Source organism: Callorhinus ursinus, unplaced genomic scaffold, assembly GCF_003265705.2.
Source record: "Callorhinus ursinus isolate GAN/ISIS: 27379988/994484 unplaced genomic scaffold, GSC_fseal_2.0 scaffold11, whole genome shotgun sequence".
In the NCBI taxonomy this organism is placed as follows: Eukaryota; Metazoa; Chordata; class Mammalia; order Carnivora; family Otariidae; genus Callorhinus; species Callorhinus ursinus.
In genome coordinates, this window is record NW_027397073.1 from 14,959,769 (window position 1) to 14,978,376 (window position 18,608).

Genomic DNA, 18,608 nt, shown 5'->3' on the forward strand with positions numbered 1-18,608 from the left:
ACATCCTCACCAACATCTGTTATCTTTTGGGGTTTTTTTGTTTTGTTTTGTTTTTTGATGGTAGCCATCCTAACAGGGGTGAGGTGATATCTCGCTGTGGTTTTGATCGGCATTTTCCTGATAATTAAATTGTTGAGCACCTTTTCATATACCTGGGGGCCATTTGTATATCTTCTTTGGACAAATGTCTATTCAAGGCCTTTGCCCATTTTTATTTTATTTTTAAAATTTGAGTACAGTTGATGCACAATGTTATATTCGTTTCAGATGTACAAGTGATTCAGCATCTCTCTATGTTATGCTCTGCTCACCACAAGTGTAGCTGCCATCTGTGCCCACACAACGCTGTTATAGTATCACTGACTATATTCTCTAGACTGTGCCTTTCATCCCCACCACTTATTCATTCCATAACTGAAAGCCTATTATCTCCCACTCCCCTTCACCCATTTTACCCTTTTTCCTTCCCCCTTCCCTCTGGCAACCATCAGTTTGTTTTCTGTATTTATAGGTGTGATTCTGTCTTTGCCCATTTTTAAAGAGTTGTTTTTGTTTGGTTGGTTAGCTGGTTTTTGTTTTTAGTTTTTTGCTATTCAGTTGTAAGAGATTCTTACAAATTTTGAATATTAACCTCTATCAGATAGAAGGTTTGCAAACACTTTCTCCCATTCTGTAGGCTCTCTTTTCACTCTGTTGATGTTTCCTTTGCTGTTCAGAAGCTTTTTAGTTTGACGTAATCCCACCTGCCTATTGTTGGTTTTGTTGCCTAAAATTTTGGAGTTAAATCCAAGAAATCATTGCTAAGACCATGGTCAAGAACTGCTGCCCAGGGTGGGGGATGGGTTAGCCTGGCGATGGGTATTAAAGAGGGCACATTCTGCGTGGAGCACTGGGTGTTATGCACAAACAGTGAATCATGGAACACTACATCAAAAACTAATGATGTAATGTATGGTGATTAACATAACAATAAAAAATTTAAAAAAAAGAACTGTTGCCCCATGGGTATAAAGCTTCAGTTATGCTAGAAGAGTAAGTTCTAGTTGTCTACTGCACAACATGGTGCCTATAGTTAATAATATGGTACCATACACTTTAAAATACATTAAGAGTATAGATCTCACATTAAGTGTTCTTACCACAAAACAAATAAAACAGACAAACAAAACACACACACACAAGGGCACAAGGAAAATTCTGGAGGTGGTGAATATGTTTAGGACCTTGACTGTGACGATAGTATCATGGGTAGAGGCACATGTCCAAACTCATTAAAATGTATACATTAAACATGTGTAATATTTTGTTATATCAGTCACATCTCACTATAGCTTAAAAACTGGGTTTTGCTTATTTATTGATCTTTTTCTTTTTGAGTTCAGAGTAAATACAGTTTATATTAACACCATCTGGTGTTATTAAATATCATGAATGAAAATAAAACTTCCCCAGCCATGATAACAGAAACTCTGCAATGGAGAAATATCAGATATTAGTGCATAAAAAATGAACCCCGTCTTGAACCCTTTGATAAGCTCTAGCTATTTACATCAGTTCTCCCATTCAGAGCACAGTGTACCTGTATTATCAAATATTCTCCCTGTGTTTCAGGTATTTTAAATTGGAGCATTATTTCCTGGATTCTTAATTCAAAGCAACTGAGAGTAAACAAATTCAATATCCTCACCAAAAAGGCAGTGTATCTATTTCAGGAACATACACGCACACGCACACATTCACGCACGCGTGCACACACACACACACACACACACACACACACACCTCTCTTTCTGAAGCAGTAATAAACCTGGGCTGCCTGGCTTGTAGTGATATCAAAGAATAGCCTCTAGGGACCAAGTTGTTTCCCTTGAAAACTTGACAAGGAAAATCCAGTCTCTCTCATCCTGCTAGCTTCCCAGTTCCACATGCTTCTGCATCTGAATCGGTGTTGCCCTGCAATTTGTATCTCTGGAACACCACCCGTGTCTCACAGACATCCAGCGCATTTGGATTGGTCAGGAGGAAGCGGAGGAGGAGCCACTCTGAACATTTTTTTTCCTTCACACACCATAAAATCAGCAGCAGCAACTAACACTCAAAGCAACGCTTCAGGCTGGGAACTAACAGCTGACCTGAACACGTGCCCACAGATTTGGGTCCCAGGGGCACAGAAGCTACTAGGAGAATTATTTTGAAAAGACCTGACTGAATGCCTAAGACGAAAAGTTAAGGTGGGAGTGAGGACAAAAAAGCAAAGAACAAACTCTTTGAACGGAGAATGTGCATTTCGGAAGCCTAAGCTCTTAAAGTGAAGGGGATCAGAGCTGCACCTGGAAGACAGGAAAATCTCCATCTCCAGCCTTTGGAGCATGTGACAGTTACTTACAACTGGCATGCCAGTTTTAGCCTCAGAACTTTCGGATCGACAAAGACGTGGACAAAATCACTGAGGCTAGCTGACCCAAGAGATCGAATCAGTGCCGTGGGGATCTGCATCCACTTGGTGCAGGATGAACTCCACTATCCACCATGGGATGCACACTTCTCTCCACTTCTGGAACCTCAGCACCTACCGACAGCATGCCAATGCCAGTGAGTCCCTTGGAAAAGGCTACTCTGATGGAGGGTGCTATGAGCAACTCTTTGTCTCTCCTGAGGTGTTTGTGACTCTGGGGGTCATAAGCTTGTTGGAGAATATTCTGGTGATTGTGGCAATAGCCAAGAACAAGAATCTGCATTCACCCATGTACTTTTTCATCTGTAGCCTGGCTGTGGCTGACATGTTGGTGAGCGTTTCAAACGGCTCAGAAACCATTGTCATCACCCTGTTAAACAGTACTGATACAGACGCACAGAGTTTCACAGTGAATATTGATAATGTCATTGACTCGGTGATTTGTAGCTCCTTGCTTGCATCGATTTGCAGCCTGCTTTCAATTGCGGTGGACAGGTACTTTACTATCTTTTACGCTCTCCAGTACCATAACATCATGACGGTTAGGCGGGTTGGGGTCATCATAAGTTGTATCTGGGCAGCTTGCACGGTTTCAGGCGTTCTGTTCATCATTTACTCGGACAGTAGTGCTGTTATCATCTGCCTCATCACCATGTTCTTCACCATGCTGGCCCTCATGGCTTCTCTCTATGTCCACATGTTCCTCATGGCCAGACTGCACATTAAGAGAATCGCTGTCCTCCCGGGCACTGGCACCGTCCGCCAAGGCGCCAACATGAAGGGCGCGATTACCTTGACCATATTGATCGGTGTCTTTGTTGTCTGCTGGGCGCCATTCTTCCTGCACTTAATATTCTACATCTCTTGTCCCCAGAATCCATACTGTGTGTGTTTCATGTCTCACTTTAACTTGTATCTCATCCTGATCATGTGTAATTCCATTATCGACCCTCTAATTTATGCACTCCGGAGCCAAGAACTGAGAAAAACCTTCAAAGAGATCATCTGTTGCTATCCCCTAGGCGGTCTCTGTGATTTGTCTGGCAGATATTAAATGGGGACAGAGGAGATACTAAAAACATGCATATGAGACTTCTACATTCTTCTTCAAACAACCTGAACAGCGTGTTTCAACAACAGCTTCTTCTTCTGTGTAAGGCATGAGTTGAGACTATCTATTGTGTAAATTTAAGTTTATGATGTTTTGATATGGAAAAAAATGCCCAGTCTCTGTACATTTCTAATGTCATGCTACTTTTTGGCTGTACAGTGTTTATGCATTTACAGGTTGTTAGGCACTATGAATTGATAGACAAGGAAAAAGCTCTTATTAAAAGCATAACAATGTTTCTTGTTATTCACAAGGATTTGACGCTTTGCTTGTTTTAGGAACATAGAAATCACAGAATCATTAAATATATGCTAATAAGTGGCTTCTTATATTACACTATATAACACTGAAATGTAGAGATTTGATTGTAGCATTTGGGGGGAAATACTGATGAATAGATGCTTGTTCATTAAAACAATGAACTGAAATCTTAAGTAATAAAATGTGTTCATTCTCCCTGTGCAGACATAGAAATGAAGCTCCTGTTGAGAGAAAAACAGCTAAAAAAAACCCAAAAAACAAAAAACAAACCTCCAAGATTCTGAACCATAAAACTATGTCTGTCTCTCAAAGACAAAGAGATTAATTTTCCCATGCAAACACTCTGATATTCCACAAAGGCAATTCAGTGTGTGGTAGAGGGAGATAGTAGTTATAGGAATTAAAGCATTCTGGACAATTTAAGTTAACATGTCAAGCTGAACTTCCTGATACGAAACTATTTCCAACCATCATTAATAAAATCAGAGAATAAGGTCTTTTCATTCCTTTAGCCAGGGACCCAGCATCTGCTGAAATGCTCAGAAAAGGGGGTGCTGCCCTGAGAGATCCGGCTTCCGATCTCTAAAGAACTACACACTCAGCAGAGTTCTTTCACTCTTCACATGGAAGTGACAGGCTGTTGATTTATTGCTTATTTGCTGCACTGGAGTTTAAGTATTCATTGCCAAGGGTTCTAACCTTACAAACCAAATCTATAGCACACTTATATCCATGCCATATTTGTAAAATCTAAAATAAGGGAGGCTCTGATACTGACACATGACGAGCAGGAAGGAAGGCACTTACCTGAATCCCCTGAAGACATCGTAACATAAATCAGCCTTCCACAACCACATTTTGGAAAGTGAATATTTCTTTTCTTCCAAAATCATCCCACAGATTTGGCTACTGAGTAATAAAATCTGTACTTTCCAATTTACAGGTACTTGAAAATTAAGAGAGAGAAAATATATCAGGCTGAGGGCTACCACTAAACAAACTATCCTTTTTACTTTATAGTGTCTTCAAGTGCTTACGGGCAGAGATCACATGCAAAGGTATTTCTTAAATAAATATGAATGTTTCACATATTGGCAACAAGTCCTGAGAACCTTTTCAGCATTCATGTGGAAACATTACTTAAAAGTAGAATGGTGAAGTTCAAGTTTACAAATGAAAGGTGGTACTTGATTCACTATGATTCCTCTATTTTGATGCAAAACTAAGTGTGAGGATGTAAACATAGACTGCTCTAACAGTCAGAACCCAAAGCTGTAGCAGGACACAGACGGTGTTTTTGTCTTTGCTACTACTCCTGACCATTCTTTCACATAGTGAGTTTGAGTGTCCAGGGGAGGGAGATTCGGAGGAGAGAGCTCTAAGCATGCCCCATCGTGTGTGGTGGCTGTCTATGGTATGTCTCCTTCAAGTGTCATATCAAATGCTGTTTTGTCCGTTGAGAACCAGCCCACTTCTCCCATGGAAAGGAAATCCGGCTCTTTTGTCTTCGCTTCTATACCCCCTCTTGGGGCTGTTTACAGAGTTGGGGTGAGTGTTAGTCATGAACCTGCCTGCCCTACCAGTCTCCTCTATATGGCCAGGTCACAACAGTAGGTTTCAGTTTCTTTAAGTGCTAAGACTGCATCCTACTCAATTTTTCTGGTTCTCCAAACATCCCTCTATTATGGTACTCCCTCTTTCTCCAGTAAAACCAAGATTCTCCCAGAGGGACATATCATTACTACCCAAAGTGCATAGTTCACATTAGAGTTCACTCATGGTATTGTATATTTTATGTGTTTTGACAATTGTATAATGATACGTATCCACCATTACATTATCATACAGAAGAGTTTCACTGCCTTAGAAACCCTCTGTGCCCCACCTATTCACCCTCCCTTCACCCCTGACCCCTGGCAACCACTGACCCTTTTACTGTCTCCACAGTTTTGTCCTTTCAGAACGTCATACAGTTGGAGTCATACAGTATAGAACCTTCTCAGATTGGCTTCTCTCACTCGGTAAAATGCATTTAAGATCCTTCCATGTCTTTTCATGGTTTGGTAGCTCACTTCTTTTTGTGCTGAATAATATTCAATTGTATGGGTGTAACACAGTTTATCCATTTATCTACTGAAGAATATCTTGGCTGCTTCCAAATTTTGGCAATTATGAATAAAACTGCTATTAAACATTTTTGTGTGGATGGAAATTTTTAATACCATGCCAAGAAGTGAGAATTTACTTTTAAAAACTTCAGCATAAATACTGTGATATATGTATCTATCCTTTAATATTTTGTTAAGGGTGATTAGTTAGTATTTGAACTATGCTGGTAAAGAACATACATCTGGAGCATAATTCAAATACTGGTAAAGAACATACACTCCAGATGTGAAAGCAGCATCAGATACCTTTATTGAAATTTTCACCAGAAAGTTCAATTAGTAAGTGTAAGGTATATTAGAAATTATTTTTCATTGGTGAAATGAGTGATTTTCAAGACTTGCAGTTGACTTAAAAAGTTGTATAGTGGTCACCATAACTTGCATGAACAGGGACAAGATTTCTGCCCACTTAGCAGCTAGCCTGACACTCAGACACTATGTCCAAAGCTCTTAGTAGTCCCATGCCCCCACCTGCTTCAAGAGTCTCTGTTGCCCAAACTATTTTGAAATTATTAAAAACCATCTTTGAAGAATTATTTAATAACATGTGAATAAGAACTGACTTCTGTTTTATGTTACAAGGAGTACACAGAACAGAATATTTAGTATGCTGCAAACTAACTAAAGAAAGTGCCACTGGGAACAGATCTTAGAGATCATCTCATCCAACCTTCTGAGCGGACTGAGAGATTGCTTAATGTCACACGCATAATCAGTGGCAGCACCAAAACCCTAAAACCCAGTCCCAGATCTCCCTGACCCACATTTCAAGAACCTTCTTCTATAGACAAGTACCACTTCCCAGTCATAAAGGAATGCTAGGATTGAATGCTGGTTACACCACTATTTAGCTGTAAGATTTCGTTGAAGTTGGTTTTCTCATTGTTAAATGTACATAATGATACCTGTCTGAGGGGAATCTTAGAAGGATAAAACACAGTTATAAGATCAAGGTTGTAAAGTTCCACAGAATAGTGCTCTCTCTCTCTCTATATATATATAGGCACTCAAAAATGGTAATTATTATTTTTAAAATGCAAAATAAATTAATAAACCCATGCATGAATGAAGATTTACTAGTTTTGCTATTTTTTTCAGACTCAACATGATGAATAAAATCTCAGCCTTAGGCTTAACTATGTATCTTTTCTTAAATCACACTTCTTAATTTCCTTGAGTTTGATGGACTGTTTTGTATAAATTGATGTACTTAAACATACTAGATACATGGGCATACCTGTTAAAAGGATAATTTGTTATCACCAATAATACTAATTGTTTTAAAATTTGCAGTGCCACATTCAATACTGAAAAAGGCTAATTAGAAGGATAACGTGCCAAACATGCAATAACCAATTAGCCCATTTCTTCAAAGATTAATTGACACTCATTAAACTTTATGCCACAAATTTAAGTGGTAACACACGTACAAAAAGAAACATTATCTAAGCTGATGGCACTGATATTAAATGTACACCCTTGAAAAATACTACAAATAATGAATTTACACTCACATCAGTTATTGGTCCATCACATATTGATCAAAGCTAAGTGCATGAGAGTAGAAAGAGTACAGGGTTTGGACTAAGGGCATATTGGGTTCAAATCCCAGATTTACTAGCTCTAGAACTTTGGGCAAGTCACTTAACTTTGCTAAGCATCTACAGTCTGAAGATATTAATATCTATCATCTAATCATATGGTTAATGATAAATAGTAATGTAAAATTAGATAATTGGTTTAAAGGATCTAGTATAGAGCTTGTCACTATAGGTATCTATCACTGTAATGATCGATCAAGTTACACTCATAGACTTATCAGAGTTTAGATTCCAGAAGATGTTAAATAGTGGTCCAGACTCGGATAGCCTCACTTCCATAGCAGGAGAGGCAGGAACCCACTCAAATGTGTTTTCAGTATTTCACTCATTTCTAACAAGCGAAGCAAGTAAGAGTAAATCTCTATGTTTATTATTTTAAATATAAAGACATTTGGAACATTTCCAAAAAATCAGGGGAGATAGTGAGTGGAGTTGGTATGAAAACACACATTGTTTCAATGGCTTCGGTAACATTCTAATTCTTGTGTGGGATAACCGGTTCAATATTATACTTCACAACTTAGAAATATATGCAAATACTCCTTTGCATGTATTCAATATTACATGAAAATTTAATGAATATAATGTATTTATTTTATAATGTACTCAGTGAGAGGGAACATACAAAAGTTATATTTGCATGGAACAAATAAAGGATTCCCAGCATAATTTAATGCTGCCACTTTGCGGGGGGGGTGGAGCTTTGATTTGTGATAGTCATGGTTGAATTTGGCCCTAGGTTAATGGAATTAATAATCACAGTTTACAATTATTAGTGGTGCTTTCACTGCCGAGAGGCACCTGGAAGCCCCACAAATACAGAGAGCCAAGAGGAAAATTTCAGCAACTCAATCAGTGAACCATTTGGTGAGGTTTTATATGGGGCTCAGCCACAAATGAAACCATTATGGTTTGATTTCTAAACCTAACATTTTAAACAGTGAAAGAAATTTCATTGTTAAATTCAAGCCACCACTGCCTATAACTAGAAATGAAAATGTAACAATAAATTTGGCCATTATTCCATTTGAGGAAAAAACCACTAAAGCTAAAAATTTTACTTGCAAAAAGTTTCCCTCCTCAGTTCAAAATGTGTTTCATTTGTAATACCAAAGTTTCAAAATGGTCGCATTCAAAACAAAGCATGCAGATTTCATATAAATGCTACAATATCCTGAAGATTTCGTTTAAAATAACATGCATTATTCATATTTTTACTGACTTCTTTCATTCAAGAAGAAAGCAAGTCTTCAGAGTAATTTTGAGTGTGTGATTTTATTTACACTGTATGATTTATGAAATGTTGATATTTGTGGTCTGGCTGTAATTTTTGCCTGTTAGTTATATAGCTATTAGCTATTTACTACCATTATTGGAAATAAAATCTACACATTTTCACTTTTCCCTACCTCTAACCTTCTTCATTTTCCACAACACGGTCTTATTCTCGCCTTAAACAACAGGGCTAAAATGGAAGTGTTCCTTGACACAAGTCTGGCTCCTCGTTTTTACTCCATGTTTCCATTATTTCATATTCCTCTGGAACAGAGACTCAAAGCTTCAGTCACTTTGCACTCACACTCCAAAATCAAATGAAATTCATGAGATTTTGAATAAAGATCATACACATAAAGCCTGACACAAATGTCTTTGCCTTTTAGTATGTACCACAGAGGTGTATGGACAGAAAACGTTTTGACTCCTATGAACGCATGATTCTTTTTGGGCAAAATAGAAAGACAAGGATACTAGACTGACTTATTTGGATTTGGTGGGCTTTTTACAGAAACCTACTTAGCATCCAGGCGCAGAGGAAGCTGGAATATACGTATAAATTTGGTTGGCATGAGCATGTATACAGACAGTGGAAGATAAGCTTATGAGTAATCCTCAGCACGTCTTGAGCCAGCAAGTCCTTCCTCCCACTGTCTTCAATCTCATTCCTGTGAGGCTTTCACCCCCATTATTGTACTAAAGCTGCTCTTGCTAATGTGACCAAGGCACCTGCAATTATGAAATCCGGTGATCAGTTTTGTTCTTATTTTATTTGGACCAACAAACACTTGAACTTGTTGGTCACTGCACCCCCCCACCCCGCCTTGCTGTATTTGGCTCACAGAACACCCAAATCCTTGGCTTTCCCCCTACCTCAAAAGCATCTTCTCAATCACTTTTCAGATTCCTCCTCTCTCCGCCAAACACTTAATAGCTGGATCCCCCAGAGCTCAGTGCTTTGTACTGTTCTCTTCTTTATACTCACTCCTTTGGTCATTTTGACCAGTCCCAAAGTATTAAATACTATCACTATTCTGAAGACTCTCAAATATGTAGCTTCAACTTAGATCACTCCAACTATTTTCTGAACATCTACACTGGCTTTCTAAGAGAAATTCTGTCTTAGTCAATATAGGCTACTATAACAAATTACCACTGACTCAGAGGCTTAAGCAACATTTATTTCTCACAGTTCTGGAGGCTAGGAATAAATGTGCCAGCCAGTTCAGTTCCTGGTAGGAGACTTCTTCCTGGTGTCAGACGGCTGCCATCTAGCTGTATCATCACAGGGCAGAAAGAGAGAAGGGACTAGCTCTCTTCCTCTTTTTATAAGGACAGTCATCCTGTCATGGGACCTCCACGCTCCTCCAAAAGGCCCCCTCTTCAAATACCACAACATTAAGGCTCTGACATGTGAATTTTAGGGGGACAAAAATATTCAGTCCTTAGCAAATCCTAAACTTACAAGGCTATTTTTTTTTAAGAGAGGGGGAGGGAGGGGCAGAGGGAGAGAGAGAATTTCAAGCAGGCTCCACATCCAGCATGGAGCCCGATGCAGGGCTCGGTCTCATAACCCTGAGATCATAACCTGAGCTGAAATTAAGAATTGGACGCTTAACCAATTGAGGCACCCAGGTGCCCCACAAGTCTCTTTTAAACCCCTAGTTTTCCCACCCAAAATTTCTCCTCTTACTGCTTTGCCCACATCAGATGATGACAACTGGATCTTTCCAGTTGATCAGAATGAAATCTCTGAAGTCACCACTAATTTCTCTGTCTTATATTCCATTTTAGACCCATCAGGATATACTGTTCACCTTATCATTAAAATATTAATATCCAGTGTCTTCCCTAATAGCACCTAGAAATGGAGCTTGTCTATAAGAAGAGCTCACTAGATATTTGAGGATGAAGGAAGGAATTTGAAAAAATAGAGGAAAAAAAGCCAGCACTGGGTGCCCTGTTAAGAGTAATATTTAAGAGGTTTCTGAACAAAGAATAGGACATGAAGTCATAATCACAGAGGCAAGAGAGAAACTAGGCAGGGGGGTATAGCTGACGCCCAGAGAGGAGTGAGTTTTCAGGAATGAGGTGTGCATCATTTCAGTAAAGAAAGAACTAAAAAATGTTCAGAAAATTCTCCAACTAGAAATTTAGTGTATTTCATTTGAGAATGGAATTGCCAACATGAATGAGGTTTTGATGAAATGATGAAAAAACAAGAAAACATGAGAAGAGCCAATTTCCAGTAAAATATTGAAGCAGCTACCAGATGCTTTGGGTCTTATATGGAAAACAAAAGTAGAATGAGAGATGCAGGAGTGTAGGAACAGAGTACAGACTCTTCAATTAACAAGCTGGACTGAAAGGAATGGGGCATATATTATTAAGGGATAATTTTCTCAAAATGGATTAGCTTCAAGGAATATTACATGCAGAGGCAAAGAACCAATACAGACTAAGAGGCTGAAAATACTGAATATTTACTGAAAACTCTCAGTAGTACCGCTAAATAATTTTCCGGTAATTTTCCATAAATGGTTGTCTTTTCTTTGGGGTTCTTTTTTCCCTAGTTGCATCAAGAAGTAGCTCTGTGAACAGCTCTACTTAGGAACTGTACCTTCCCAAACACCGGCAGATGAAATGGCATTTTAACACCTCCCACACCCTAGAGGGCAGATGACAAGCTCAGCACTCACCTGGGGACAGTGGCTTTAGTAAGGTCTATGCACACACACCCTTTTCTGTTCAGAGTAGGAGGCACCTTCAAAATAGTCTTTTATTCATGGCTAGAGTAACTTCACTCCTAACTCAGTAGGGGCTATCCACCCATAGACGGCTGGCCCACATATCAAACAGGAAAGCAGGAGCTCCTGCTGCCAAGGATATGCACAGACATGCTGGAACAGCTTGTAACTGTGTACTTTCTGCAGGAGAAAGGGGAGCATCAGCCCTCTTGGCCAGTGTGAGTGCAGAGGATGCACAAGACAGAAGAGGGGTGATGTCAGCACCCACACCTACAGATGTGACCAGCTGTGAGAGAAAGCTGTCCTTGGCTAAGATCCTGACTTAACTGCCCTTTTATTAAAATTCTCCTCCAGAGTGACAGCAGAGGGGTCAACCAGCCCCAAGTATGTCCTAATAAGCGCTGATCCCCTTACCACCTCTTTCTTTATTAGCACTGAGACCACCTCAGCTGAAGGCATATAAGAAATGCTTATATTTCCTTGATTCATTCATTTTGACACTCTGATACCTGGTCCTGCATTATATTGTTACATTTTTATTTAGACATTTTGTTACATAATAGATTTTACTGTAAACATCTGGAAATAGAGTCTCTCTCTTATGTAATTAGTTTGGATAAAAGGAAGATGACCAAATTCAGAGAGACTGAAGTAGAGTTAAATAATGAACCTTAAAGAGGCCTTCATTCTTTCGAGGAAAATATGAAAGAATATATACAGAGAATTCTAAAGGACAAATTGAACATACACACACATACACAAACGTGCACATTGGTATCCAGAAATGTAGAAAACAGGCCAAGTGAGATGAGTTTATTTAAGTCAGTAATTTCCTAAAATGGCTTTGTAAAACTGTTGCACTTATTCTGCTATTTATGGAACACTGAACTTCTCTGTCATTATCTTCAAAATAAGAAGAAACAAGTTGCCAAGAGGAAGTTTTTTGGAAGCCTGATAAGTGAAGGTTGTCCATTTGATGTTGTAGGTCTAGAAAACAGTGCCATCTGAGGGTTTAACCAAGCAGCTTTAGGAAGAATGATCAGTTAGCCAGAGAAACTGAAATAAAAACTCTTCGATAAAAGTCTACCATTTTTTTCAAAAAGCCGCAAATAAATGGTCAAAATGAGTGGTCAAAAAATGAGCAGATTGGCACATCACTTGGCAGGCAGCACCACAGTGGGGAAGTTTAATGAAAACTTAGGGGAACTTTAGGAATCAAGGCTATCTGGATCAACTTAACTGAAAGACAGAGAAAATGGGGAACAGCAGATCTTAATCTGATTATTCTAATCACAAGGGGATGAAAACTTTAGAGGAGCAAAAAACAGAGTAGAGCCCCAAATTTGTTTTTCTTGTCTCTTTTCAAGTGTGGTGCCAATTACAAGCACTGTCGCTGGCCTGAAGTTCACATTCCCCAATTACCCAATCCTTCTAGGCGTGAGAATTGGCGCTGCCCCTTCAGAGACTGAGGGTAGGTCCGTTAGAGGTTCCCTGCACCTACAGAAGGGTCTCTGTAAGCCATGACTGGCCTTTTCATTCCTCTGTCCCTCTCCTTAGGGAAGATATTAGAAACCCTCTGAGACATGTTTCTCCTTGCATGTTGTTTGTTTGCTTGTTTTTACAAAACATAAAGAGCAAAAATGATCCTTTCTAAATAAGGGCTAGTATCACTAGGTTATTTGCCAACAATAAATATTCTTTTTCACTGTTTGAGATAACATGTCTATGAACCAGGAAGAAACACCTAGATGCCTGTGAAATTTACTTTTACAAAAGTGTTCTGTACTCACAATCCCTAGTACATCATGAAAAGAGAAAGAATATTTTTTCTTTTCTTTTCTTTTCTTCTTTTTTTTTTTTAGAGAGAGAGAGTACAAATGGGGGAGGTGGGGAGGGCAGAGAAAAAGGGAGAGAGAGAATCTTAAGCAGGCTTCATGCCCAGCACAGAGCCCGATGCAGGGCTTGATCTCATGACCCTGAGTCATAACCTGAGTGGACATCAAGAGCCAGATGCTTAACCGACTGAGCCACCCAGGCACCTGGAATGAGTATTTTCATGGCAGTAATGGAGGATCCTCGACCTGTGAGGAAACACTCCTGGGTCTCCTACCACACCACAGTTCTTACCCAGGAGTAAGTAAACTACATCATGTTGTGAAACCACATACCGTAACCCCTAAATTAGAAAGGTCTTTGCCATGAAGAGCCTGGATTATTTTACAGGCCTGTCATAATTCCACAGCATCTTGGCTCCATCTGATATCTTGAGAAAATCTTCATCTAGAACACTCCAGTTAGCTGGTACCAGCTCCACATCTGGCAAGCTTCATCTCCACAACGGACGAGAAACAGTGTTTTATTTTTTTTTAATTTTTTTATTGTTATGTTAATCACCATATATTACATCATTAGTTTTTGATGTAGTGTTCCATGATTCATTGTTTGTGCATAACACCCAGTGCTCCATGCAGAATGTGCCCTCTTTAATACCCATCACCAGGCTAACCCATCCCCCTACCCTCCTCCCCTCTAGAACCCTCAGTTTGTTTTTCAGAGTCCATCATCTCTCATGGTTCGTCTCCCCCTCTGACTTACTCCCCTTCATTCTTCCTCTCCTGTTATCTTCTTCTTTTTCTTTTTTCTTAAAATATGTTGCGTTATTTGGAGAAACAGTGTTTTAAAATGGTAATTATTATGTATTTTCTAATAGGTAAATACAGTATCTTGAAGTTTCACAGATTCCCAGTTTACAAAGACACTGGATGAAAATGTTGGCTGATGTAGTTCCTGCCGAGATGCATCTTCTGCTGCTGTTGTCCCAGATGCACCTTCCTTAGTCGTCTTTACCTCTCCACATCTCTTTCCCAAATCGGTCTTTTCTTACAAAGCTCAGTTACTGCTTAGTTTGCTGTTTCCTAGCTGGTCTCCTTCCTGTCAATCCAGAGCACCCAGACTTCCCCCTGGCAAATTTTCTATTATTCAAATGCCTTTGAGAATTCTCATCTAATCTATTCATGGTAAAGCACACAAATTTGTCAATATAGAGTTAGATGCATTCCTTTCTCTTATAGTTTATCTACTGTAACAACTGTTCTCATTTATGACTATAATGCAATGGGTAGAATACCCACCTTAAACTGATTTAAAAAATGAAAAGAATTATTGCTCACATACTTTAGTATCTCATCAAACAGGGATGGCTTCTGTGCATACACAGGTCCTCTCATGGATGACTCCTTGGTGATTTTACACAGGCCAGTGTCCTTTGTTGAATTCCCTTAGATTTCAGTTTTCCATTGCAACAAGCACCAGCTCTCTTTTTTAACTGCCTGCTGATAAAATTAAGGAACATATACCTGAGGTTCTTCTCTATCTGTGCAGGTGCTAATTCACAGTCTGCCATTTTAGCCATCGAATAAGGATGATCACTTATGAATTTCATTGAAAATAGCTGTTCAATATCAGGCCTAGGGTTAATAATACTGTATCTTGCACTTAAAATTTGTTACAAGTGTAGATCTCATGTTAACCGTTCTTACTGCAATTTAAAAAAAAAAAGAAAAAGAAAATAGCTACTACTAATTTCTAACCAAGATAACATTTTATTCTTAGCAGGTGATGCTATACATGGGACCTGGGGTTTCCTCTTCAGTCTTCTTAAGTGAATTTGATAAGAGAATAAATTGTGCTCCAGGGGTTCTGGTCAACTAGAACACAGGTATGGAATCCAAATCCAGTGACGTTTTACAATATATTTTGAATGTCAAAGCTAAATTAATACGTTAGAATTCTAGTTTAAAAAAACAAATAGCGGGTGCCTGGGTGCCACAGTCAGTTAAGCATCCAACTCTTGGTTTCAGATCAGGTAGTGATCTCAGGGTCATGAGATTGAGCCATTGGTTGGGTTCCATGCTCAGCACAGAGTCTGCTTGAGATTCTCTCTCCTTCTCCCTCTGCCCCTCCCCACGGCTCTCGCCCTTTAAAAAAAATAAATAAATCTTTAAAAAAAAAAACCAAATAGCTTTCAAAGCTATAAAATATATCATGAAAAATACAAATCAAAAGGTGATTCATACAATGTATAGTTACTTTATCTTCTGATACAAACAATTCTGCTTTTTTCTGTTGGCAGATTTTTCTACTATTACATTTTTGATTTTCAAAGTGTAGTCCTCATATTACCATCACTAGAATTACCTGAGAACTTGTTAGAAAAGCAAAATCTCAGGCCCCACACCTCTGCATAATAAGATCCCCACATGAATTGCACACACACTGAAAATTGAGAAGCACTTTGGTATATAAATGGAGTCTATCAGTTAGGACACCTTCAGTTGCAAGTAAGTAAAAACCAAATAAAGTGTCTTGATAAAAGATGTGAAGAAAAGCTTTAATCTAAGCCGCTATCTTGAGAAGGTAGGGAAAGAAAAGCAAATCAAGCCCAACTCCAGATAGAAGGATACAATAAATAATAAGAATGAAATAGTAAACAAATGCACAATAGAATCAACAAAGTTAAAACAGGTTCTTTAAAAAGGCTGACAAAATTGATCATTCCTAATATTATGCAGCCATCAAAAGGAATGAGATCTTGCCATTTGCAATGACGTGGATGGAACTGGAGGGTGTTATGCTGAGTGAAATAAGTCAATCAGAGAAAGACATGTATCATATGACCTCACTGATATGAGGAATTCTTAATCTCAGGAAACAAACTGAGGGTTGCTGGAGTGGTGGGGGGTGGGGAGGGATGGGGTGGCTGGGTGATAGACATTGGGGAGGGTATGTGCTATGGTGAGCGCTGTGAATTGTGCAAGACTGTTGGATCACAGATCTGTACTTCTGAAACAAATAATGCAACATATGTTAAGAAAAAAGAAAAAGAAGAAGATAGGAGGGGACGAATGAAGGGGAGTAAGTCGGAGGGGGAGACGAACCATGAGAGACAATGGACTCTGAAAAACAAAGTGAGGTTTCTAGAGGGGAGGAGGGTAGGGGGATGGGTTAGCCTGGTGATGGGTATTAAAGAGGGCACATTCTGCATGGAGCACTGGGTCTTATGCACAAACAATGAATCATGGAACACTACATCAAAAACTAATGATGTAATATATGGTGATTAACATAACAATAAAAAAATTAAACAAAATTGATCATTCCTAGTAAGATTTATCAAGGGACAAATAGAGAAAACACAAATGATCAGTATGAGGAATAAAAAAGAGACCATAACAACTCCTGCAGACATTAAAAGATAATGAATTAATTTATAAAGAACTAGACATCGATTCATTTGACAAGGCAGATAAAATTGATGAATTCTTTGGAAAACATTACTTACCAAAACCAACAAAAGAAACAGAAAATCTGAACACTTTTTATCTACCAAGTAATTGAATTGATAATTAAAAGCCTTCCTATAAATAAAATGCCAGATGGTTTTATGACTAATTCTTCCCAAACTTTTAAAAAAGAAATAAGACTAACCTTGCACAAAATTTTCCAGAGGTGGGAAAAAAATTAAACTTTCCAAATTATTTTATAAGGTCAACAAACTCTTTCCACCAAAACATGACAAGACTACAAGAAAAAAATGATAGACCGACTTCTCTCATGCATATGGATGCAAAATCCTGAACAAAAGACAAGCAAACCAAATCCAGTAATATATATATAAAAGAATAATGCATTAAGACTAAGTAACTTTATGTCCAGGAAGAATTCAAAGCATATCTCAATATTTGTAAATTTCCACACAAGTTTTCAAAAGGAGAGATTCTATGATCATTCCAGTAAATGCAGAAAATGCATTTGATAGAATCAAAAAGCATGAAATACTTAAAGATAAATGTAATAAATATATATAAAACCTCTACTCTAGAGACTACAAAGTATAGGGGCGACTAAGCAAAGTATAGGGCAGGTAAGGGTTCGCAGGCAATTCTGCATGGATGGATGAACCACATGGAACAGCCTGGGGTTGGAGATGGGCCTGGACAAATCAATCTTAAAACCAATGCTTCTGGGGCGCCTGGGTGGCTCAGTTGGTTAAGCATCTGCCTTCGGCTCAGGTTCTGATCTCAGGGTCCTGGGATCCAGCCCCCGCGTCTGGCTCTTTACTCAGCAGGGAGCCTGCTTCTCCCTCTCCCTCTGCCTGCTGCTTCCCCTGCTTGTGCTCTCTCTCTCTCTCTCTCTCTCCCCCGCGCCAAGTAAATAAATAAAATCTTAAAAAAAAAAATACAAAAGTATTCATGAAAAAAAGACATAAATGGACACATGACATGTTTACAGTTTATAACACTTAATATATGAAATATGACAGTTATCTCCAAACTGGCCTATAGCTTTGAATCAATATCAGTCAAAATCTCAGACTTCTGTGGATATTAACAAACTAATACTAACATGTATATGGAAATGCAAAGAGCTAAGAATGGCAAAGAACATCTTCAAGAAGAACACAAAATGTTTACTCGACAAGCTATTAAGACTTATTATAAAGATACAGTAATTATGACATGGTTTGGGTACAAGATAGAAAAATGGACAAGCGGACCAGATAAAGAGTCCAGACACAGAGCCACACATACATAGTCACTTGATTACACCAAGATATAGTGAAAAAGAAGGATCTATTTCAATAAATGTGTGGGTTACCTGTACATCCCCATGGGAACAAACTAATTCTTGACCCCAACCACATCATACATAAAGATAAAATTAAAATAGCTCAGGGGCGCCTGGGTGCCTCAGGTGGTTAAGCCGCTGCCTTCAGCTCAGGTCATGATCCCAGGGTCCTGGGACTGAGCCCCACATTGGGCTCCCTGCTCAACAGGGAGTCTGATTCTCCATCTCCCTCTGCCTGCCGCTCCCCCTGCTCATGCTGTGTGTGGGTGTGGGTGTCAAATAAATAAATAAAATCTTTAAAAAAAATTAAAATAGCTCAAAGATTTACATATGAAAGGTAAAATAATTAGACTTAAAAAACAG

General features: G+C 38.8%; 1 protein-coding gene across 1 annotated transcript; it reads left to right on the forward strand.

Annotated features, from left to right (window-relative positions):
• The first annotated feature begins 2,110 nt into the window (after positions 1-2,110).
• Positions 2,111-3,961, forward strand: MC4R (melanocortin 4 receptor). The gene has a single exon (XM_025886749.2). The coding sequence runs from the start codon at positions 2,511-2,513 to the stop codon at positions 3,507-3,509; it is 999 nt and encodes a 332-aa protein (XP_025742534.1). The 5' UTR covers positions 2,111-2,510; the 3' UTR covers positions 3,510-3,961.
• The last annotated feature ends 14,647 nt before the right edge of the window (positions 3,962-18,608 follow it).

What these genes read in the sequence shown, in the direction of transcription:
- MC4R (XM_025886749.2), top strand. Translation starts at nt 2,511, where the DNA reads ATGAACTCCACTATCCACCATGGGATGCACACTTCTCTCCACTTCTGG.